This window comes from Chrysemys picta, chromosome 4 (genome assembly GCF_011386835.1).
Source record: "Chrysemys picta bellii isolate R12L10 chromosome 4, ASM1138683v2, whole genome shotgun sequence".
In the NCBI taxonomy this organism is placed as follows: domain Eukaryota; kingdom Metazoa; phylum Chordata; order Testudines; family Emydidae; genus Chrysemys; species Chrysemys picta.
In genome coordinates this window covers 21,880,747-21,905,549 of record NC_088794.1, presented here as the reverse complement: position 1 = coordinate 21,905,549, position 24,803 = coordinate 21,880,747, and the positions used below count along the sequence as shown (strand labels likewise).

Sequence of the window (24,803 nt, the reverse complement as noted above, 5' to 3'; positions counted from 1 at the left end):
TTGACAATTCTCTATTTAACAGCAAACAAGCCACACCCTCCACCAGATAGTCGTCAGATTCCATTTATTCTGTATACATTCTTAGTACACATTAGAGTAAGACATGAGCACTCCTCAGCTCACACAGCACTAAGGCTCTTTGCCTTGAAGGTTACACCTGGATGAAATATAAACAGGGACTGAATGGATATCCATAGTAATAACCCATAGAAGTAATTACACAGAAAGACCGATCTCTATGGACAGAGCAGCTTTGAATCCCTGGTGACCAGAGCCCCGAAGTGCCTTTGCTTTTCCGCCAAGTTAGAAATATTTAGTATCAAAGACACCAGTACAAGTAAGAACGAGGAGAATCACACAGGATAAGAGCTTGAGGTCAACACAGATGTGCCTGGGCCTTTTGACTTTAGTCATACACACACACACACACACACACACAAAGGAAGGAAACAAATAGGATCCCCTCTTTAGAACCAGCATGTTCCCCACACCCACTCCCTGGCTTTCATTTCCCAACCTCCAGCCTACCCTATCCCTTAACTTCTTCCCTTTTGGTCCTGTTTGGTAGCAGGAATCCACTCCCCTTCAGCTACCTACACACAGCACTCAGCTTCAGATGAACCAAGCTTGGTGGGAAGACAAACTCTACAGACAGGCTGCCATAACAGGTGAGCTGAAATTACTACTAAGCAACTGATGAATGATACTGCACAGTAAGGGTGAAGGCAGATGCAGTTGGGTAGCATCATGCCTACGGAAAATGGGTGGGAAGTGGCTGCGGAGATGACTAAGAACTTATGTTAATAATATCTAGCTCTTGTATATCGCTTTTAATCCACAGATCTTGAAGTGCTTTACAAAGGAGATCAGTATCATTATGCTCATTTCACAGATGGGGAAACTGAGGCATGGGGAGGTGACGCGATTTTCCCACGGACACCCAGCAGCAAAGCTGAGAATAGAACCCAAGTCTCTTAAGGCCTAGCCAGTGGCCACACTGCACATAGGGATCAACAGAAACAACTGACTGCTCGAGACACACATACCCTCACCTGTCCTAGTGTGAGGCACAGGGGTCTCTGGCATGAGAGCTACAGAAACAATCCCCTCCCAGCATGAGAGAGAGGAGATTCTGAGGGTTAGAGGTATTTAGACAGCCGCTTCCCACTGGAGATAAAGACAGCAACAGCTGGGAAATTTTTTCCAGTGGACACAGTGGCTTACATAAAAATATTTGTATAATTTTTTTCGTGTTCAAACCACTCTGTAAACATCAATTAATCCTCACAATACCATTGTAAGGCAGGTAACTATTACTAGCATTCAGACCAAGGGCGTTACAGTTCCTCTCCATTCCTAGAGAGAAAAGTAGGCACCTAGGCTGTGTAAAACAAGCTAAAAATAGACACGCTCCTTCAGATTAGACCTATTCCCTGGCAACCACAAATAGATGTCGAGGGAGAGGCAGTCCACCTGCCTAACTTCAAAACCCAAAGAAAAAACACTTAAAAAGTTAAGCCACTCAAAAACCTAAAGAAAATCTCCTCAAGCCGAAAGCCTCCTGGGGACACATGGTCTTTTCCATGTTATCAGCCCCACACAGAACAGATCAGTGCAGGGACGATACCAGAGGAAGCCCTCCGTCCACAGGACAAGCCTTAAGAGATGATGTGTTCCTTATCATGGAGCCAATTCAGTTCGGGGGCTAATTCCTTTTTGTGTTAGCACATGCAGGGTCTCCAGGGCAGGTACTCACCCATTTATGATGCTGAGCTCCTTGTGTCCAGAGGTGTGACACCAGCCAGATATATAATGCTTTGGAGAGCACCTTTGACTCTTGAGACCAAGGTTTATGAAGGCCACTACAAAAGATGAAACATTCTGGTTTTTGCCTATGTTGTATTAGCTGAGGTGGTCACAGCATGTTTGGAGGGGAGACACTGGGATGTGGATGATGGTTCCTAATTTAATCCACATCCAAGATACAGGTGCACAGGCATTTGGATAGTCCAATAATCTGTTCCTTGCAAGGCTCACGGCAAGATGTGCAAGGAAAAGAAAGGCAACCTTTAAAGGACATGGTAGGGAGGAAAATATAGACTGAGAAGATGTCCTGTTTTCTTGTCATGAACTAGAAGGTTTCTAACAAGGATAACTGGGGCAAAATTCATCTCCCGTGTGACCCCACTGAAGTCAGTGGAGTTACAGCAGGGCTGAATTTTCCCTGCAGATTATGAACTCCTCAGGGCATTATTGTCTTATTTTAGATCTGTAACAGTGTCAGGAATACCAATGGTGCTCTATAAACATAAATAATTCCAGACCAAAAGAGAATCATAGGATAAGAGATTCCAACAGAATTACCACTGGATTACAGGCTACCTACCATCTATTATCCAAAGCAACTTCTAATCAAACAGAGCAAGGAACTTGGTGGTGAGGAAAAGTCAAATAAAAAAGGTCCAAGCCTGTTCAACCTGCCACTGAAAACTCCCATCTTCTACCTGAGAATATCCCACATCTGACCACTAGAGGAAGCTATGAGGCTGGATAACACCACACCACACTTGTTAACATTGAAACCTCATCAACAGGGGCTTCCCTTCTTTTTCCGGTCCCTGAAGCTCTAATGCAGCAGAGCTCACGCTGCGCTCCATGAACTGTTTTCCTGGCTGTCGAAAACGAGGCAACAGGACAGAGATTGGGAGAGGACCTTGTCCATGGAAGGAGATCTCACCCTTGTGAAGCTGCCAGAGAATGAAAGAGCAGTGGAGCCACTGGTCTAATACATTCCTGGCTAACTCAAGTCAGGTGACCAGGGCTGTGTTTCCCCCAAGCCCATGAGATGACTAACTACCTTAAGAAGCCTTTATCTATTCACAATGTGGCCAATTGGTTCTCCCTCTTTGCCTGCACAGATTCTCTCTCTGTCCCCTGAAGTCTTCCCACCCAGCTCGAAAGCTGCACTTGACCTTCTGTGCTATGGATACATGGGTCCAATGAGCATTAAATTGTAAATTCACTTCTACTCAGCCATCACCTAGAGCCAATCTGCCCCTGGCACTTCTCTCTTGAACCTCTTCATGAGACCTGCAACTTCTCATGAACAACGCCTGCTGAGTCAAACACTGCACTCCTCTTACCCAAGGATGCCATAAGGAATGGAGAATTCGAGAGACAGTAAATCAAGACACAGCCAGATGGCAATTTGCAAAATCAAACTCCAAATCAAACCACACATGTACTAAATCAGAACCACCCAGGATAGAATCAGAGGCTTCTTCTATAACCTCGGTGATGAGAGAACTTCTAGCTACTTCATCTCCCCTCCTTAGCAGGTGCATCATTCATTATCAACCACTATAAACTGGATTATAGCTTTGATAAGGCAACCAAGTCAAAGTGTCAGAATCTCTATGTACTTATATGGCCTTCATCACCATAGTATCCCAACCACAAGTGCCTTACAACGCCCCTGGAAGGTAGGGAAGTATTATTCCCCTTCACAGATGGGAAACTGAGGCACAGGGTAGCGTGACTTACCCAGGGTCATCCAGGAAGTCTGAGGCCGAGACAATAATTAAACACCTATCGCCCTAATCCCAACCCCATGTACTAGACACTAGACCATTTGAATGGCATTGCAGTCCGGGGCACATTAGGGGCTTCAGCCTGTGTGGATGCACTGGGGAGGAAGCCCCACAGAGCTGTGTTGCTAACAAACATCACCTTGAAGAGACCCGTCTGATTTATTCCAGCCTCTCAGCTCATTTTGAGTTTTGGAAATACTCATTCAGGTATATTGGTTGTTCCCAACTCCCCCACTCTAGAGAGAGAACACTATGACAGCAAACTCTACAACATGGCCCCAGGCGTCACCTATTACATTACACCTGATTTGACTTCTCCAAAGACAGGTAAGCACTCACTTGTACAGATGAGTGGCTTTGGATACACTTAAAGGAACCCAATGTTTCTGCCAAAAGGCAATGAAGGCCCCTCCCCTTTCGATGGGAAAGGACAGGGTCTGAGATATCTTATTCCAATGCCGGGAACCATATTGATCCTGGGTGTAACCCTACCAATGCTAACGAGGCTGCAACCAGGAGGAATTTGGTCCAATGGTCAAGGAGTCCTCTTCTGCTATTGCAGTAGTGTCAAGAGTCCTTTGTGATCTTGGGGTGGTTCTAGCCAATAGCAAGCCCACATGGGGCAGAATGGGGAAATTTACCTTTTTGTCTGGGACTAGATTAGCTTTGCTGTTAAACCTCCAAGGCCCTGATCCGGCAAGGCAATGAGACTCAGTGGGAGTGGAGGATGCTCAGTGATTCATAGGCTTGGGCCCCACATCACCTGAGGTCACTTCCCGTGATTTACTGAAAGAAAATGGCACAAGCCTTATAAGTGCCTTAGCACCATCTGCCAAATGAGTGAGTGCATAACAAATAGCTTATAGGATCTTCTTTCTTAGCTCAGTCCTTCTCATCCTTCCCTCTCAGCCTTTCATCTCCATCAGGAGATGATCCTGAAGTCCTAGGATTGCCACCACCAGGCCACTTCCAATTTTAAAGAGAGGCACACTTTCTAAATCTGATCAGTCACCAGCAAATGCAGGAAACTTCACAACAGAGTGGAGCTACCACAATACAACAGGGATGATGGCTCCTGTCACATACTGGTTTTTCCTGTCTCCCCCTTACTCTCAAAGGTGCTTAGACTGTCCACACTATGACTTACACCATGCTAGTAAGAACTCCTCTTCAACGTAGGTGTTGCTAGGGCTGTTTCCCAGGCCAATGTGGACAGCGACTTTTCCATTTCATCTGCACTACAAATACAGCTGTAAACAGGGCACCAAACACAGGCTAAAGCCTCAGACATTTCCCATCTGCATTACAAGATCCGCTTTCACTGTGCGGGTGACAGGCATGTGGTAACCAGATCCCCTAATACTGTCATAGTGTAGATGGACGCAAGGTCCGATAATTAGGTTAAAAAATCATGCTACATACAACAATGGGGAGAGAGCCAGCTGGGGCATCTTGTGGGTGCATCACAGCATGGTCTGATTAACCTAGTTCTCAGAAAACTGTTGCTGATCAGTGGAATTGTGATAGGGCCCTGCTAAAGATGCTTGTTAGCATAATTAGAACAAGGCCTGAAAGTCTGCAGTTCATGTAGACTAAGCAGAATACGGGACAGAGAGAAGTGCTATTTCTTTTATCCCTATGTTAAGAGCACTCATCTAGCAGCAGGCAACTATTATCCTGTGACCACTTTTTACTTGGTGGTCATTTGTGACCAACATTATTTTGTGAACAGCCCCGCTAATCACTTTTTAAAACCCATCTTAGATGTGGGGAAACAAAAACATTTTATCCTCTCCGTTAACTGAATAAACCTGTTAGATCAATACATTTGCTACAGACCAACGAGGAAGTGAGGAAGGGATAAAGGTATTAGAGGACTTGATTTACTGCTGTGGATGTGTGCCAGGTTCCCCACATCCCTAGTCATAACAACACTAAACTAGATAGTTCATCATGCCAAATGCTAACAAGAAATTCCTAGAATAGACCCTGATCCGGGCTGCAAGTGAAGTCAATGGAAGGATTCAGCAGACTTCAGTGAGTGCTGGATTGGTCCAATGAAGCACTATAATAGGCAACAACATTTGCCCATAAAAGGGCAATTCAAAGCCCACCAAAGACGGTGGGAGTCTTTCCACTGACTTCGATGGGCTTTGGATCAAGGCCTACATGAATACAGATACATTAATACAGTGCATTTGCAGCAACAGCTGCCATGTAACTCTAATATGTTCGTATTGTGACTTTTAAAGACATTCTGTCCAAGATCAAGCACACATTTAGCAAAACCTATATCCTGACTTGTTTTACAAATATATATATTTTTTTTTTTTGGCCTGGATGTTTTGCACATCTCAGCTGGGTGAGCAAAACTAGACAAGTCAATTTAAATTCAGCAGTTAGTCAGTTTCAGCTAAAGACTTTCAGGCATTGTCCAGTGCTGTAATGTTTGAGATGCAAAAGCTACAACGGAAGGTGATGTTTAACCCTTAAAAAAAAAGCCTCTTCATTGAGATTGTTCATGAAAATATTTTTATACAGTTACTTAAAAAAAAAAAATTCTTCCTCACCCCCAATGAAACCTAAATGTGGGGCATAAACTATGTGACAATTTCCCTATAAATAAAGTCAGTTCATATATTAAAAATAATTAGCTTCTGTTATAGAACAAAAATAAGAGCTGGACTGAAGCCTGGAAGACAAGAGGTCAAAGGCTTGCCAAAACTCACTCACTTCTGAAGGTGGTGGTGGTGTTTGGTATTAGGATAGGATATCTGCATTACAATCTCCTAGAACTGGAAGGGACCTTGATAGGTCATCAAGTCCAGCCCCCTGCCTTCACTAGCAGGACCAAGTACTGATTTTTGCCCTAGACCCCCTAAGTGGCCCCCTCAAGGATTGAACTCACAACCCTGGGTTTAGCAGGCCAATGCTCAAACCACCGAGCTCTCCCTCCCCCCCCCAATGAGATACCAAGCCAATGAGAAGAATCATAACTCTACAAATGGGGAGGAATTCCTGACCTAAGGGTAAAGAGATTATATGGATACCCGTCAGCTTTACTTATTTGTAGGGCTTGGCTACATTCCTTGCCATTGCTCCCAAAAGACTCACGTTTCAAGGCAGCACTGAAAAGAAGCTGGGTTTGTTAGCGCTGGAAAGAATCTCAGAAATCGATAGATTATGCTTGTGACTGCCAGGGCCGAGATATAAGCAGATGAACCAGCTTTTCCCTTTCACTGACTCTAGTCTGTTAACATACCAATGGCAAGGACATCATAGGAAGGTTTGGATGGCTCCATTTGCCAACCCTGAGCGAGCTTTCAGAGAATTGGATGGCATGATTCCAATCCTGTGGAAGAGGGTGAGGGAGTTTCAAAACAATAAGGCAGAAGTGAATATAATTCCAAGAGCTCTTTTACATCTCATAGAAATGAGAGGGAATAGCAAAGTGGAATCAGTGAATGCCTCATGCTGCAAAGATTGGTGTGGCCTGTAGCAAGTGAAACCATACACAGAATGTTATCATTGGAACATCCCACAGTGGAAGAGAAGTAGAACATCATGCGCAAGTTTTTTTTGTTTTTGTTTTTGTTTTTTTTACAGAAGGGCCTGATGGTTCACATCAAATTCAGCCCTGGGGTAACTGGTTACAACCATCAAAGCCAATGGAGTTACAGTAAAGCTCAATTTAGTCCTTTGAGTCTACAAGACAAGGAAACGAGCCATGCATTTAGCCAAAACACTAGTCAATTATTTCACGTGGACTCAGCGAGGTATGCGGGAGTAGGCACTGCTCCTTAGATATGACTCCAAGCTTGGTTGCCTCGCAGCTATGCTGACACTTCCATGTTTTCTGCAGTCACTCCCACCAGCCCAATATAGTGCATTCCAGGTAACTGAGCTTTGAGTCACAGCTACGCTTTCCCCATTTGTAGTTCCACAAAGCACCCTTTTCACCATATCATCCCCTCTTCCCCCCCCCCCCCGCCCCGCCAGCCCCCGCCCCAAAAAAGGAGGTGAACACCAAGCGGATCCATTCCATGTTGCCACTGGCTTGGCACTTTTAACTTTGGTGCAAAAGAATGTTTACAAAATAAAATAAATAGATAGAAAAATAAAACAAATAAATAAACCGACAGCTGGAAAACATTTCTGAATATCCACAAAAAAGGCAGACAGATAAGTACACACCAAGGGCTCCCTGATCCCAAACCTCAAACTCCACTTGCATTCCCAGTCTTTCCCCCTGCTCCTACGGGTTTTTTTATAAACACTCACAATACTCTCTCCATCCCTCTCATAGAATCATAGAACTTCAGGGTTGGAAGGGACCTCAGGAGGTCATCTAGTCCACCCCCCTGCTCAAGGCAGGACCAATCCCCAGTCAGATTTTTGCCCCAGATCCCTAAATGGCCCCCTGAAGGATTGAACTCACAACCCTGGGTTTAGCAGACCAATGCTCAAACCACTGAGCTATCCCTCCCCCTGTCTTCTCTCCACAGGCTGCCGACATGGATGACATGAAAGCAGGGGGATTGACCCTGGTCCACGAATGACCTCTTTACATTTATACTCCGCTTGGTGCCGTTTCGAATGCTGGCACCCCACAAAATAACTTAAATAAATAAATAAATACATAAATGACCGTTTTCTGCTACTCTGCAAGGCTTTAGAAACAAATGACATGGGAGGAACGGAGAGAGGCAGGCAGACATTTGTAAAGTCCGCTTGCTGGAGCTATCCCAGGATGCTGTATTGAGCAATAGGGTTAACAGGGCGTCGGGGCAATAGAGAACGAAAGTCACGCTACACGATACACTGAAAGGCAGGTACGAAAGCCACAATGCAGCGCTTGCACGCAGTGTTTCCCTTACAGAGGCAAGTCGGTGCTGTTATGCCGGGTTTTCCTTGAAGTCCCATCGTCTCTGGGCAGCGCTCTCTGCAAGTTGGACATGGCTGCTGTCTTTTTAAGGTCAATGACCGCGTAGGAGTCCATCCTGCTGGCTGGGTGGGCGGCAGGAAGCGGGGTGCAGGGCACCTGGAGGCTCTGGCGCCCCTTGTGGGGGTCAGCCTCCAGCTCCACCTGGATGTAGTTGAGCTGACGCTGCTGCTCCGGGCAGGGCCGGCGGAAGTCGAAGCTGAAGACACTAGGTGTGCAGTTGTGGCGGTGCTGCAAGAAGTCATCCCGACGTAGGCCGCTGTGCAGTGCGGCGTTCTCCGAGTTCATGTAGTTTTGCAGGGGGTCACCTTCGTCCGGCTCGGGGTAGCCATTCGGAGAAGGAGTCAGCGTGTCCCCAGAGTCCTCGTCCTGCCGCAGCGGCTGGCACTCCCACACAGGAGGCAAGGAAGGCAGGTTCTCGTAGTTCAGCAGGGGCGTCCTGCGGTGAGAGCAGCTGTTTAAGCCCAGGTCCTCCCGGGTGAGTTTCAAGCGCCCGCCACGCCGAAGAGATGCGCCCCCAGCAGGCAGCAGGCCATTCACATTCTCATATACGCACCTGGGCACGAGGCACTCATCCTTGCACTCGTTGTTGTTGTTAGGGCCGCAGATGTGCCCCCCGCACTCCCGATAGTAACGGCAGGAGCTGTCACGTTTCACCATGTGCCTGTGAACTGGGGCAGGGCCCAGCACAAACTTCACCTCCCCCGGCTGCAGGAAGACCTGGGGGTTTCGGTCCTCCAGAGAGCAGCTGTGGTTCCCGTGCAGAAAAGGAGGGTGGACTTCAGGCAGCGAGTGCATGCAGTGCCGGCCCCTCATCTCCTCCTCGCCACTGGTTGTGTTCACATAGGTGTGGGACTGCAGGGAGAGAAGATGTGTTTTAGAGGCAGAGGGTGATGCTGGGAAGGGGGGACAATGATAGGAAGAGATCAGAGCCAAAAATACAGGGGGTGGGATTGAGTGAGAGTACAGCTGAGAATGTGAGTGTGGAGAGTGAGGAGCCTGGTGGCTGATAAAGTGGGGGAGGAGGAGTCTTGGTGGCTGAAAAAACTTGGAGGGGCAGTGTGCCGAGAAAGTGGGGAGTGAAACTTGACCGAAAGGGATGCAGCTATGGTAAAATTATGTTTACACATCGACTGTTGCAAACCAAACACCCAGCACCTGGAGACAGGAATGAATTTTGTTTTCTCTCATGGATGTGAATTTAGTTTCTATGGGGCAGGATGAGCAGCATCTTTGCTCATCTAGAAACTATAATATGCCATATTATAAAGGAGACATAATATGGCTCTAAAGCTTCCCCATTAATCTGGCCTGATTTGGTTCTGCTCCTGTCTCCCATAACTCCCCAGCCTCTCTCTTAGGATCAGAGCCACTATTAATCAGGGGATTGACGTGTGGGCTCTCTGGGGCCTGAGGCCAGATCTACACTAGAAGTGCTCTGCTGGTATAGTTATACTGGTATTTTACACCAGCAAAGCGCTCCTAGTGTAGATGCAGCTTATAGCAACAAAACTGTGCTTTGCCAGAAAAGCTTATTCTAGCCCCTCCCCCTCAAAAAATGAACTATACCAGCAAAATTGCAGTTTTGCCAGTACAACGACATCTAGCGTACGGGCTTCTGCCAGTACAGCTTTGTCAGCCAGGGTCACGCATCATCACACCCCGACTGACACAGCCGTGCTGGCAAAAGTTTGTAGCACAGACTTGCCCTCACATAGGCTCCTTTCAAACATGAGCAACTTATGCACATGAGATGGTTTAAAACAAAGTATCTATGACACGTTTTTAAACAGGTCTCAAGTTGAGTTCAAACTCTGGTGTGGAGCATATGAATTTCCATCTACGCAAGGTGAGATATCTTCTTGAGTGGTCTATATAAAGTATCCAAGGACACAGAAATGACGTGAGGAAGGAGCCCACACCTGCCTCGGTTTGTGTGACTCTGAAGCACCAGCTATCAGACAATGATGGAGACAAGACACAGGGTGTAATGGACTGATCTAGCATGATAAATCCTATGAGCCTAAACACAGAGAACAAAGATCAGCTGCCCAAGCAATGTAGTGGCAGCACAACACCATGCAAGGGTCTGAGTTCCGGTATCCAGCCTAGAGTTTAGCTTGGGGCTGGTAGAGATGTGGAAGCAGCACATACAGTTTCAGGAGGGAATTGCATGTTGCTGTCAAACAAGGGGCAGATCATTACTGATGGCTGGGGGAAGCTACACCCAGTCCTCGCTGCGAGCAGCTGTTCCAGCAAGTAGTCACAGGGGTGCAAATTTGCAACAGTGAAACTAAGTAAAACAGCCAAGAAGGAGCAACTGACAAGGTAAGAGGGTCTCTGGGCTTCCTTAACATTGAGCAGATGCGTGAGCCTCGCACCCCACAAGAATCCTAGAAGAGAAGACGACATGCTATGAGTTCCCTGCAGCAATGGAGATCAGGAGACCTGGGCTTACCTGCTCATCCGGCCCAATGAGGGCATGTGTGGAGTCCTCCCCAATGGAGGAGTGTCTCAAGCTGTTCATGGAAGGGTGTCGGGCCGTGGAGTAGGATGGGGCTTCCCCAGGGAAGCTGTGGAATCCGTTGGGGAACCCTGGAACAGTGTATCCCAGAGCTGGGGGGAGAATTCAGAGAGACGTGCTTTAGAGGCAGAGCATCACACTGGCCTTGCGTACAGATGCGGCTGCATCTGCACCATGGGCCAGCTTCTCAAAGGGCCTTATTAAACAGACGTGCTGGAAAGGCAGAGCCTGCTTGGCGGGGAAAGGCTCCTACCGTGTGTATGCCTGTTGTAAATATGCAGGCTAGGCCCCCAGGTTAAATTTACCAGCACTTAAGTCACGTCTATGAAAGTGGGAAACAAACACACATTCTTCTAGTTGAGGTTTCCCTCAGGAGCCCGCTGATCTCTAAAGAGGCCACTTGGCAGAGCTCCAGTTGGAATCCAACTGGAGTCGGAGAATGAGGTTGATATTTGCAGTTTTTGTTCCCATTTCCTTGGGAACAAGGTATCACATCTGCAAACGAGTGGGGCTTTAAGCATGCTGCACAGAACATACGTGGACTCGAGGGCCCAGCTCAGAGGCCAGACAGCTCACATCAGCTGCTTTGGGGAATGTAGCCTTGGCTGGGAGACCAGCACCCAACACAGAGATAAACTTGGACAAACTTCCTCTACCCGACCTAGTACTCTGGAAGCCTTACTGTTGGTTGTCTGGGGTGTCCGGGATAGCTCCAGCTCAGTGGAGTGACTGCCCCTAGTCATGATGACTGGCTCCTCCACCACATTGATACTATTACACTGCATCAGGTCCTGCAGCAGGTTAAAGATCTCCTCCGCCCTTGAACACTTGAAGGCAAATATCCCTGTGCAAATACAAAGACGGGGGGTGGGGAGAGACGAGTACAACCTTAGTTTAATAAGAGTGTAGTCTAGTCCTTGGAAAGCAACATAATGTAAAATCTGACTGAAAAGGGTTTCTGTTTAACACAACACAATTAACCTGGGGAACTCACTGTCACAGGATAAGGTCACGAGCTTGGCAGGATTCAAAAAGAGATCAGACATTTATATAGGTAATGGGAATAGTCACCCTTCCATTAGATAGTACACACATTTGTAAGAGGTATAAACCCTCATGCTTCAGGGTACAAGTCAGGGTACAAGTCACATACTAAATGTCTGGGGTTAGGAAGTAATTTTCTCTATATGCCCGTTGTTACACATTATGAAGCTTCTTCCATTTTCCTCTAAAGCTCATGGTGTGAGACAATATTTCAAACAGGATACTGAATTAAATTGACAACTCGTCTGAGCTTGTTGGGCAAGCCCTGTATTTCTCTACACACAAATTTATGGTTTACAGGGAAATATTTTGTAAGATATTGTCAATATTTAAACACCCCCGAGGCGATATTTCTGTATAGTGTGTCCTGTTGTTACATCACTAGAAACATAACACCACCATTGCTAGTTGATCCATGAATTGGTGCATCTAATGCCAACTTTACATTAGTTAACTCTGCTGGAGATAAGAATGGTATACTGGGTGACAGATGAGATTCTTCACCTGTAATTTCCGTTCTTTCATTTTACCTGGGGCCCGATCCAACTCCCATTGTCAATGAAGTCTTTCCATTGATTCTAAGGGGAATTGGATTGGGCACCCGGATTGCATGTGGAAGGGAGGAGCAACTGCACCCCACTTTTAAAATGTATCAGATTAAACGGTGGCTCCCCAGATAAATAGTTTGACCAATAGCCAACGTGTGCAGAACTAACCAATCACATGCTGGTGCGCACACAAATGAATGCACAAAAGCCATAGCAACAAGGACAACAGCATGGCAACAACTGCTGCTACTCTGAAGAAAAATTTGAAAAATATTCTTGCCAGAAAATATATGCATCTGTCTTATTCACTGGGGCTAGGGAGGAATGATCCAAATAAAATCAATTAAGTGAGAAAGTCTCCTATGAACAGGAAAAGAACCAGAGGAAATGTATGCAGATCAAAACAGTATGGCTTCCATACAATTTATCTTTGCATATAGAGGACATGGATGACTTAACCTGTGCCCTCTGAAAGCTCTCTTTGTAGGTGAAGAGTGAATGACTCTACCCTATCTGTGCTATCTAGAGTTCCGTAGAAAACCCAGGTAAACGTAACAGCATTCCAACGATTGATCTGAATCCTGCAAAAGGCAAAGTAGACACACACAAAAAGCCACAGGTCCCACCCTGCTGACAACCGATAAGCATGGAATTCCACTAAAGGCAAATCCTATTTATATAAATATTATAAAAGAGTAGCACACAGCATTGTAAATGCACACAATACTTTATAAATAGACGCAGAACAGTGATGTGGACTTTATTCAGATATCAGAGGACTTTTCAACACACGATGCTAATTGGGGGACATAACCTGATTTTTTTTTTCTTTTGCTGTGTGCCAAGAATATGCTCATCTCTTTACAAGTAATATACAAATAGTCCTTATGCCAAGAAACTTACAGTTTAACAGGCAGCATGGAATAGTGGGAATCAGGAAACATAGGCTCTATTCCCAGCTCTGCCACTGACTGAATGGGGTGTTCTTGGGTGAGTCACGTCATCTCTGTGCCTCAGATTCCCCATATGTAAAAAAATGGGGCACTTTTGGAACTACCCTCTCCCCACCTTGCAAAGTGCTGCGGGATCAATGGATAAAAAGCAGTAAACGTAGTAGTACTGCTAAACAAGGCAGACAGAGAAGACAGAATGCACTGGAAAGACCAGAACAGAGGAGGACAGGATTTTTTAAAAACTAACATTGACTCACTTTTTTGGGTCATTGTGGAACAAGCAAGCCTTTTAGAAAGGACCTCAACGAAGACAGAGCAGAGGCTTGGCAGACAGTAGTACAGAGGACATAGATGATGACGTGCATTGAAAAGCAAATATCTGAAGTTGAAACATGCCTAGGAAACCAGAGCCAACAGCCTCATCCTTGCAAAAAGCACCTTGGGGGACCTTGGTTTCACATCCCATAGAAAGGTGGCATTTCTAGCACCTCCTCAGTACCAACACAGAAGAGTAAGCCCACAGAATCACTAACTTCTTCTGCCACCCTGGGTTTTCCTTAATGGTCTCTGATCCAATTGAAATCCCACTCCAAAACTGCTTACCTTAAGATATAATGAGAGCCAATTCTAGATGTGTTTCTCCATGCTGTGCATTTACAAGGCAATAGCCTAATTACTTTAAGTCTATAAATATAAACAAGTGAGCCACAATAAGCCACAAGAGTGATACCACATGATGGCTCTGCCCTCAGTCACAAGCTTCCAACATTAATGTCTTAATTGGGAGTATTAAATGCACATGCAAACACACTACAGTACCCTAGAGGTGTGCTATCGCTTGTGCATGTGAAGCAGGGAATAAAGCAGGTTTCCCAGATGTAATAAGCAGGGGAGAAATCAGCACCAAGCAGTTCCAGCATTCTGAAACTGAAAGTTTTAGACAGGTTTGTTCCCCCAAAAGACACAACACCTTGTCCAGTCTGGCAGCGGCGTCCGCTCTCGAAGGAGAAGAGGTTGGAGTCATAGCCATAGCGGCGCAGGCAAAGGTACGGCCACCTGACAGCATCGCGCTTGTGTGTGTGCAAGATGAGCTCCATCTGCGTTAGCTCCATAATCCCAGATCCCAGCGCGTTACCCTCATCATCCACATTTGTTACCTGCAGAGGCACCAAAGCTCACATCAGGAGGCTCAACACAGGAGATCATAGAATACCAGGGTTGGAAGGGACCTCAGGAGGTCATCTAGTCCAACCCCCTGCTCAAAGCAGGTCCAATCCCTGTGACAGATGTAAGTTTGCCTGGAAGCCCCAGCACTCTCTCCCTTGACTCATTAACATGCCTTGCTCTTGGATGATAGGGGGAGGTCATTTGGGTGTGAATTCATTGCTGGTGAAAGGTGCGACATGGACAGCCCTGAAGACTGCAGCCCCACACCAGCTCAGCTAATGTGCCTCAACACAGGCCTGGGGGGGTGGGGGGAGGAGACACCCTTGAGTGGGAAGAGGAGAGTTCAGTCTCTCTCCAATTCTTGGCCTCTCTGCTAAGACTGTCAAATGGTTCAACCACTGCCGGCTGCGCTGGTGCTTTTACAACGTGGAGACCTGTTTACAGCCAATTAGGCTGAAACACACGGACTCATTTCACACAAGCCACCAAATAGCTACCACATGGTGATAACTTTTGATGCCCACTGACTTGGGCCCAATTTGAAAGGTTCCACAACACGTGAGCCATCTAATTTTCCCTTCTCATTGCATCGGTTTCTTCTCTGGCACTGGGAGATTGAATCTCGATGCCAACGCAAATCCTTCTACACGACAGAGGGTGGAACCAGCAAGCAGGGGATTCCCTGCTTAAAAATTAGCAACACATTTGCAAATCTTTCCCTATAGAAGAATTTCCCCATAAGAGAAAGGGCTTTAATGCGTAGGTTCCATGAAATTTGGATTGAACTTTGCAGGCCTTGATTCTCAGTGGCTGCTGTCAATTGCAGAGTTTTCCCTCTAGGATAAAGGGTATTACCTTAAACTTGGTGGGGTGGTTGTCTGGGACACTGTCTCTGCACAGGTAGCTGTAGCAGCTCCCCATGACGTTAGCATACCAGGTGAGCCCTAGAGGGAGGGTGCGGGAGAAAAAAACAACAACAGAGGATAAAGGCATAATTTCATTCGCGTTTTTGATCCGTAATTATTGTTTCATCCCAACCAATGACCCAGGCTTTTAGAGTGGTGGAGCAAAGGCAGGGATGGCTCAGTGGAGCCCTGGAAGTGTACTGGACGTTAAATGCCCTCAAGGAAGGGGGGAGTGGGTATGCATGCCAGGGTGCAATGCCACACCACCAGGGGATTTTTCTAATAGAAGAATATTTTCACGGAGCAACTAACAGCGAATGTGATACAATGGGGCTACGGAAGCTGTTCATAAAATAATGTTACTCTGGAGTTTTGGCACCAACTACCCATTTTATGACTAATCACAATGAGGAAGGATTCCTTAAGCACTAGCCAGGTCTACACTAGGAGTGTTTCACCAGTATAGCTATCCCGGGAGGGTATAGCAGCAAGGCACTGCTTGTGTGGAAATAGCTTATACAAGCGAAAGCACAGTCTTACCACTATAACTATGTCTAGGCTAGAGATCACAACCCTGACCAACAAAGCCATGCCAGCAAGAGTTTGTAGTGTAGAACAGCGGTTCTCAACCGTTTCGGGCTCAAGACCCATTCATAAATGTTTATGGCCTGTTGTAAATAGTCTGGGGGTGGAGGCCCTGAAGGGTTTCGGTCAGGTCCTGCCCAGCACTCACCCCACAGCGGCAGCCCCTGCAGCTGCTGTGCTGTGGGGCTAGCTGGGCTTGGTTCTCAGCTCTGGACATTTCAACCTTCGGGGTTGCAGCGCCACCAGATTTGGCCCCGCCCCGCCCCCCTGACTTGACCAAATTTGCATGAATGGAGTTGTGACCTGGCTCATGGGATTGCAGTGACACTCACTCAAATTTGTCCTATCCGGACTCCCGTCATCACGATGGCTGGGCCAAACCTGAGTGTCGCTCAGACCCCAGGGGTTGCAGTGCCTGGAGCAGGGCCCAGCCAGTCCTGTGGGACAGGAGCCAAAGGAGCTGTCACACAACCCTTTGAAACATTCTGGCGACCCAATTTTGGGTCTCGACCCCCAGGTTGAGAAACGCTGGTGTAGACCTAGCCCTTGTGCAGTGCCTTTGAGATAATCCGTGAGGACAGAAGAAAGTTCGTATCTCTTTAGTCTCACTTGATTCTTACCCAGTTGAGGCCATTAGGTGGTTTTTTGAGGGCGGGGAGGGATTCCCACTTTATTCCCACAGTCCTCTGCTGAGTGTCATGGTAACCAGGATGTCAAGAAGTCACCTAGAGTTCCGTAGAAACTGTCCCATGTTTCACCTGACAAGAATCCAATCAAAGATTGGCAGAGAAAAGAAAGACAGAGAGATAGATTTTTATCATATCTCTATTAATCTTTCTAAAAAGTTAAGAAAAACATAAATTAAAGCAATAATTTATAAATGTAAGTTTATGTAACACGCTGCATGAACAAATCCAGTGGGGACTTGACAAGTAAAACACACTTTGGGGGTAAATTAGAATGTAGGTGTAAACAGATCAATCCAGAACTCACTGGGTGAGCAAAATGAGAGGTAGGTCAACAGAAAATGCAGCTAGCATTTGCTTACTCCCTCCTATTGGCTGCTTTTTTCCCCACATCCCTCTCGGTTTGTAAGTTACACTTCCTTTGCCCGTTCAGCACAAGGTACCCTACTTTGCCACTTACATCCATTTTCCACCCAACAAATGTCATTATTGAATTAGGCACAGACATTCACAGGAGTTGCACCATTTACAGCAGAATGAACAAGGCCTGCAAAGCATTTTCAAAAACACACCAAATGTGTGTGCAGCTATTAAGGAATTAGCTCAACACCGTTCATAAATGAAGTGGGGCTGGAAATGCAGATGGACAAATGAAATTTCAGACAAAGATCACAAGCAACTTTCTTTTCACTGGGCAATTTTGGACAACTAATCTCCAGAAATAAGGCAAATTTTGCCTCAATTATGGGATCCTGATCCATTACAGGGCCTCCAAGGCACTACTGCAATATAAATAAATTATAATACTAGTAATTAGCATCAAAGATACTAGAAATCACATGTATCTGATGCTTTAGGAATCTGTCTGCATCTGAATTAGACAGAAGGTTCCTAACAAGGTTCAGAGAGCAAGAAGCTATAGAAGCCAGTGGGCAAATAACACAATAGCTATTCTATTTTGGATCATAAAAGGAACAAATTCCAGATATACACAAAACTAAACAACTATTCAGTACTTTTCAGAGAATGCAAGTGCCTAGTGTATAGAAAATGCACGTACTAGTAATAGGAAAAACTGGCATTACAGACTTTAGTTTACTGAACTCAAAGTCAACTCGGGGCACCAGAATCAGAACCAGTCACTACCAAAGGACGCTCTGTGTTAATTATCTAGTAGTCCAAGGAGTGAGAGAGTAAAACTGTACGGATAACTAGCCTGACATTACAAGAGTAAATGAAATGAAGATGCTATTGAAAATTTCAAGCTCTGGCACATAACAATCAGTTTCATCATCAGTCACTCCAGCTTAGCAAGAGTTCAGAGACAAAGATGATTCTCTTGGGCAAAAGCAGTATCCTCACGCCCACATGTATAGGTTGTGGCAGTGACCATGTATAGCTAGCACATTTTGACCATTACAGTAACAAATAATATCCTATTTGCCTCCACTGTACATAACTCTGTCAGACTTGATTCTGCTCTTTCTCCTTCCTTATCCATACCTGGGTATCTCTCCATCACACCTCTGAAACACTACCTCTGTCTGCCACTGCCCCAGTCCTACCTCTGATGAATCCTCATCCAGATCTTAAGCCTGATCTACACTTAAAACTTAAGTTGACATAGTTACAGCACTGACACCCCTGAGCTCTGCAGTTCTACTGACCTAAACCCCCAGTGTAGATGCGGAAGCATTCTTCTGTCGACTTGCTACTATTGCTCAAGGAGGTGGAGTTACTAGTGATGGAAAAAACCCTTCTGTCAGTGCAGCATACATCTATTCTCCAGGATTGCAGAAGTGTAGCTGCAGCACCACTTATACCACTGTAGAGTACATACGTCTTAAGTGTCTTCTCAACTTCATTATTACAATGACTTTCTCAATGGCTTTTCTTTGTCCCAGCTCTCCCAACTCAAGAAAATGCAATTTTCTGCAGCCTGCGTTCTTACAACCAATGCAATCACATCATCCTCAATCCTGAGTAACTCCATAGGCTCATGACTCAGTTCAAAATTGGCCTCCTTGTTTGTAAAACCCTCCATGAACTTGCTCCAGCAGACCTCACAGACTTTGCCCACTAATCTAGCATCAGCCTCCGCTCTGCCTTTCAACTAATCTGGTCACTGCTGGCACAAGGAGCCTTCTCTTCTACAACTCCTGCCATTACCAACATCCTCTCCCCCCCGCCCTCCCACTATATCAATTCTCCATCCTATTTTAAATCTCAGTAGAAAACTTCAACTTTTTCCTTTGCCTCTTTGTTTTTCCTCTCCCTCTACTAGTATTTCTGTCACTCAGTTCTTTGGCTCTGTAAAATGTTTGCGATAGAGTGTTATGGGCTTCCACTGAAAGGCTGTAAGGCTCAGAACTGAGAAAATGAGATTATAAAACTACCCATTTAATGATCTTTGGAGATTCCCTAGTCAACTAGTCATTGCAGACAATGCCTTGTTGCTGACGATTTTAGTTGTATCTATTTGATGCAGATACCTAGATTCTTAAGACTCTACTCTTCAATGAGCAATCCTTTAAAAACATGCCTTTTTCTGACTATGCTACACATCCAGAGAATATCCTAGTTGACCAAGCACCCTCCTTATTTACTGCCTGCCTACATACCGTACACACTAAAGTGCTTCAAAGCTCTTTCTGAGCTTCCATCATCCAGATCCCTTTGCCCACACCAGCTGCTCCAGTCATCTGCTGAAATCCCCCATAGCCTATACACAAGCAAAGCAAAATGCTGCTATCCTTTGTTAAAGGACCAGACGTCAGTTGTGTCTTTGGCATATAAATATCTACAATACCATTTCTCATGGTTTCTTGCTCACCATGCTTAAGCTTAATTGGCTTTCTGGGGGAAATGAAACCAGCTAGCAGTCCTAGCCCTAGGCACACCTGTGACTGCCTGGGTCAGTGACAGTGTATCTACACTGTAGCTGGAAATGTGTCTCCCAACCCCTCCGAGCCAAGCTCTGCTTGAGTGGGCATGCTAAAAATAGCAACCTGAACAGCTGCGCCAAGGTAGCAGCTTGGGCTAGCCACCCCAGCTCGTACCCACAGGGTCGGGAGGATTTGGACCCAGGTAGCTACCCAGAACTGCTACCTGTGCTGTGCTAGTCCCACTGCTATTTTTAGCACATTAGCCCAGGCAGAGCTAGCACCCCCGGCTGGGAGACTCTCTCCCAGCTACATACCCTAACGTGAGAACCGCCTACAGCCAAGGGATGGGAGTATTCTCAAAAAGATACAAGGTTCCATGGTTGTCAAAAGGCCTAAGGCAGGATATATATCATTTCCTATCTTATTGTGAGGGATAGAGTCTGAAATCACAGCTGGCAAATTTTCTTGTGATACTCCTGTCACCTTTCAATAAAGGTGGAGATTTTCAAATGCACAAAATGGGGACTGGGCACCTCACTCCCATTAACTTTCCACGGACGTTGGATGCCTAACTCCTGTTTCTACCTTAGAAAATATCTTCAAAACGTTTTTTAAAAACTAAGGAAAGGAAAGTCATCCACATACAAAACTCCATCCTCTCCAGCTCATATCTCGGTTCTTCTTATTGAGTGTCTCGGTGCATAGCTCAACTCTTGGATTCCCTTTAGCTTACCAAGGGTGTGAATTTGGTGGTCACCTCCAAAACTCTGACAGCACCCAACACCCTCCAGCACTATAATTCACAATAGTGCTTTCACCTCCTCCCCTTGTAATCTCTTCCTGTGTTTTTCATATTTATGTTTTTGAGAAATGTGGGTTAAAAACCAATCATGTGAAATGATGACATAGCTCCTTTTTCTGGGAGGGTGGTCGATGAGAAATAATCTAATCTTCATTTTAGAATGACATTTTTTAAAGTTTTACACAAAGATGACAATTTTAGGCAGAGGCCGATAATTTCTCCAAGGAGCTTACGAATAAAAATGCACTTTAACTCAAATGAGCTGATATGCACTGTGTACTGCATCTCCAGTGCTAATGTACTGCACTGCTTTGTTCTGTTTCCAAAAGCATTAAAGACCCTATGTTTATGTGCAACACACAGGTGGGGAGTGCCGATCACTCCTCATTAGCAGCAGTCGATGCATAACACCAAATTGAAAGCTTTTGGTTTGCAAGCTGACAGCCAGCATTGTACATGTGAGCGAATACCTTTCCAATTGGCACGACACTACCAGCAGAGACCATGTTAAGACAGATACCTGCCCTGGAGCGAAATGTTAATAAGACACAGACTTTCAGGAGTCTTTAACCCCTATTTATTGTGTCTTCTAATGCCAATCTGGAGATTGCCCACTCTGTGGGTATGTCTATATTGCAATCTTTCCTGCCAACTGCAGCGCGGACGCAGCCGGCGTGAAAGGCAATGCCTAATCCAGCCATTTGTATCTGGAAACAAGGCACACATCACTCCCAAGTTCAAAAATTATCACTGCCTTCCTATTCATTAGAATTCAGATCCAAACCTCCCTGTGAGTCTTCATGCTCCTCCATGGACTCCCCCAAACTTGAATTCATCTCTAATTGACAGTTTTCTTCCGCTCCCTGAATATCTCACATTTCTGTCCAACATTCCCTGTCTCTCCACAGCCAGTGGTAGAGACTCCTGTCTCCCTGTGCCCAACTCCTAAGAAGACTCACGTCCATCTAATGGTCTGTTTAATGCAGTATCCTGTACACCCCTACTTGCAAATTCCCATGTTCTGCTGGAATCTCACGTGCAAAGTTGCACAACTAGGGTTGCTAGGTCAAAAAGGGACCCTGGCGGCTCTGGTCAGCGGGCCATTAAAAACCTGGTTCCATGCGGCTGGCAGGCTCCCTACGCAGCTCCCGGAAGCAGTGACATGTCCCTCTAGTTCCTAGGCAGAGGGATGGCCAGGTGAGCTCCACACACTGCCCCCGCCCCGTGCGCCAGCTCCACAGCTCCCATTGGCCAGGAACCGCAACCAATGGGAGCTCCGAGGGCAGCGCCTGGGGCAGAGGCAGCGCACACTGCGCAGAGCCACCTAGGAGCCAGAGGGACATGTTGCCGCTTCCGGGGAGCCTCCCCGAGGTGAGCGCCACCCAGAGCCTGCTCCTGCACCCCCTCCCACACCCCAAGTCCCTGCCCCAGCCTGGAGCCCTCTCCCGCACCCAAACTCTCTCCCACACCCCGCAACTGCTGCCAAACCCCAACCCCCTGCCCCAGCCCTGAGTCCCCTCCCACACCCCCATCCCCTGCCTGGAACCCTCTCCTGACCCAAACTCCTTCCCGGAGCCCACACCCCGCACACACTCCCAACACCCCAACCCCCTGCCCCAGCCCTAAGCCCTCTCCTGTACCCAAACTCCCTCCCAGAGCCCACATCCAAACCCCCTGCCCCAGCCCAGAGCCCAACCCACACCCTGAACCCCTCATTTCTGGCCCCACTCCAGAACCCACATCCCCAGCCCAGAACCAGTACCCCCTCCCACACCCCAACCCCCTGCCTCAGCCCTCAACCCCCTGCCATACTCCGAACCCCTCAGCTCCACCCCCCCAGCCCAGAGCCCCTTCCCGCACCCAAACTCCCTTCCAGAGCCCGCACCCCGCACCCACTCCCTAACCCCCTGCACCAACCCAGAGCCCCCTCCCACACCCTGAATCCCTCATTTCTGGCCTCATCCCAGAGCCCACACCCCCAGCCGGAGCCTGCACCCCAACCCTTTGCCCCAGCCCAATGAAAATAAGCGACTGAGTGAGGGTGGGGGAGAGCAAGCGACAGAGGGAGGGGGATGGAGTGAGCAGGGACGGGGCCTCAGAGACAGGCAAGGCAGGGGTGGAGTCTCGGAGAAGGGGCAGGGCAGGGGCAAGGCAAGGGTGTTCAGTTTTGTGCGATTAGAAAGTTGGCAATTCTCCCTTATGTGCAACACATCAGGGAGGCAAACACTGTTAATTACTAACAAATTTATTAGAGCATAAGCTTTCGTGGACTACAGCCCACTTCTTCGGATGCATACCGAAGAAGTGGGCTGTAGTCCACGAAAGCTTATGCTCTAATAAATTTGTTAGTCTCCAAGGTGCCACAAGTACTCCTGTTCTTTTTGCGGATACAGACTAACACGGCTCCTACTCTGAAAACTGTTAATTACATGATTCAAAAAGCAAGAGATTTGAGCAATGAAGAGAGAACAGCAAAATTGCCCCTGGATGCCACCTTGCATGCAAAGAAACGCCATTTGGCACAGGATACCACCAAGTGCCACGGGACATAACCTACGACAAAACCCTTGGCACACAGCACAGTGCAGTCAATGAACCCCTCAAATCCATGCTTGATCACACAAGCAACTAGCAAAACTACAGAGGCTTGGAGTGGTGAAAAAGTAGGGAAAGGGCAAGGTTTGTCCTATGCCAGTGCCCCAAGCCTGGCTTGGGAAGCAGGATGGATGCCCTAAAGCCCTGGTTTGCTAGGGCACTGTGTGGCAATTACAAAGGGGAAAAGAGGTGGCAGAGGGCTTTAAAGAGGGGGACCATTATATTAGTGATAGCACAAAATGAAACCATTGGCATGTGAGTGAGAAGGGATATTTAATGAGGGATGCCAGGGCTCTTGGAGCATCAGGATGGGGATGGAAGGGATAGGGTAGCTGATGAAAGATGGACAGGTAAATCATGGGGGGCTAGATAATGAGGGAAAGGATATTAGGGGGAGGTGTGAGCTCTGTAAAGCAGTAAGTTGAGGAGTAAGAAGGGGTAGTTTGGAGGTAGGAGCAGTGAAAGTGTACATGGGGTCAGTGGAAGAGGATAATGGGGGGTCAGTGCAGGAGGGGTCGGGGAGGGAATAACAGGGGGTCAGTGCAGGAGGTGCTGGGGGGTCACGGGCAGGGGATAACGGGGGGTCAGTGCAGGAGGCGCTGGGGAGGTCGGGGGAGGGGATAATGGGGCTGAGTGCAGGAGGTGCTGGGGGGTCAGAGGGAGGGGATAACGGGGTGAGTGCAGGAGGAATGGTGGGGTCAGAGGGAGTGAATAAGGGGGGGTCAGTGAGGGGGGTCAGTGAGGGGATAACGGGGGGTCAGTGCAGAAGGTGTTGGGGGGGTCAGGGGGAGGGGATAACAGGGGGTCAGTGCAGAAGGTGTTGGGGGAGGGAATAACGGGGGGTCAGTGCAGGCAGTGCTGTGAGAGTCAGGGGATAACAGGGGGTCAGGGCAGGGGGAGGGGATAACAGGGGGTCAGGGCAGAAGGTGTTGGGGGGAGGGAATAACGGGGGGTCAGTGCAGGCGGTGCTGTGAGAGTCAGGGAATAACAGGGGGTCAGGGCAGGGGGAGGGGATAACAGGGGGTCAGTGCAGAAGGTGTTGGGGGGAGGGAATAACGGGGGGTCAGTGCAGGCGGTGCTGAGGGTCAGGGGATAACAGGGGGTCAGTGCAGGGAGAGGCAGGGGGAGGGGATAACGAGGGGGTCAGTGCAGAAGGTGCTGGGGGGTCAGAGGGAGGGGATGACGGGGGGTCAGTGCAGGAGGGACAGGGGGTGACGGGGGCAGGAGCGGTCCCATAGGGGGGGCTAGGGGGACCCCTGGGGGAAGGTGCCGGCCGGGGCGGGCCCGGGGGGGTAGTGGGGAGGGGCCCCGGGGGGCGGGGCGGAGTGAGCAGGGGGGCCGGGAGGGGTCCCCGGGAGGGGGCAGTGCGGGGGGGCCGGGGCGGGGTCTCTGTACCTGCGGCGCTGCCCGGCCTCTGCCGTGCGGGCGCTGAGGGCCGGGCCCGCCCCGCCGGCCGGCGCCGTAGGGCCCCCGTTCGGGCTCCGGGACCCGCCAGCGCCGCCTCCCTCCCCCCACCCCAGCTCGGGCCGGGGCCGGGCCCGGACTCGGAGCCGCCGGGAGCAGCGAGTCCGGCAGCC

At 47.8% G+C, this 24,803-nt stretch overlaps 1 protein-coding gene across 4 annotated transcripts; it reads right to left on the bottom strand.

Annotated features, from left to right (window-relative positions):
• Window positions 1-47: 47 nt before the first annotated feature.
• FRS3 (fibroblast growth factor receptor substrate 3) lies at window positions 48-24,803 on the bottom strand. 4 transcript variants are annotated; one of them, XM_042849065.2, is made up of 8 exons: window positions 24,622-24,803; window positions 16,879-17,016; window positions 15,624-15,712; window positions 14,572-14,758; window positions 11,718-11,900; window positions 10,991-11,148; window positions 9,089-9,387; window positions 7,626-8,971 (listed from the first exon to the last, which is right to left on the bottom strand). In XM_042849065.2, the coding sequence occupies exons 3-8, from the start codon at window positions 15,687-15,689 to the stop codon at window positions 8,464-8,466; spliced, it is 1,401 nt and encodes a 466-aa protein (XP_042704999.1). In that variant the 5' UTR covers window positions 15,690-15,712; window positions 16,879-17,016; window positions 24,622-24,803; the 3' UTR covers window positions 7,626-8,463. The 4 variants fall into 4 exon arrangements, with proteins under 4 accessions (XP_042704998.1, XP_023966105.1, XP_042705000.1 ...); XM_042849064.2 differs by having other exon boundaries at window positions 48-9,387; window positions 24,622-24,802; XM_024110337.3 differs by having other exon boundaries at window positions 48-9,387; window positions 11,739-11,900; window positions 24,622-24,800.

What these genes read in the sequence shown, in the direction of transcription:
- FRS3 (XM_042849064.2), bottom strand. Translation starts at nt 15,689, where the DNA reads ATGGGGAGCTGCTACAGCTACCTGTGCAGAGACAGTGTCCCAGACAAC. An exon ending in TAAGGCTTCCAGAGTACTAG is followed by an intron (nt 11,149 to 11,717) that starts GTCGGGTAGAGG and finishes TTCTCCCCCCAG; the next exon opens with CTCTGGGATACACTGTTCCA. An exon ending in TCATTGGGCCGGATGAGCAG is followed by an intron (nt 9,388 to 10,990) that starts GTAAGCCCAGGT and finishes CTCTCCCTGCAG; the next exon opens with TCCCACACCTATGTGAACAC.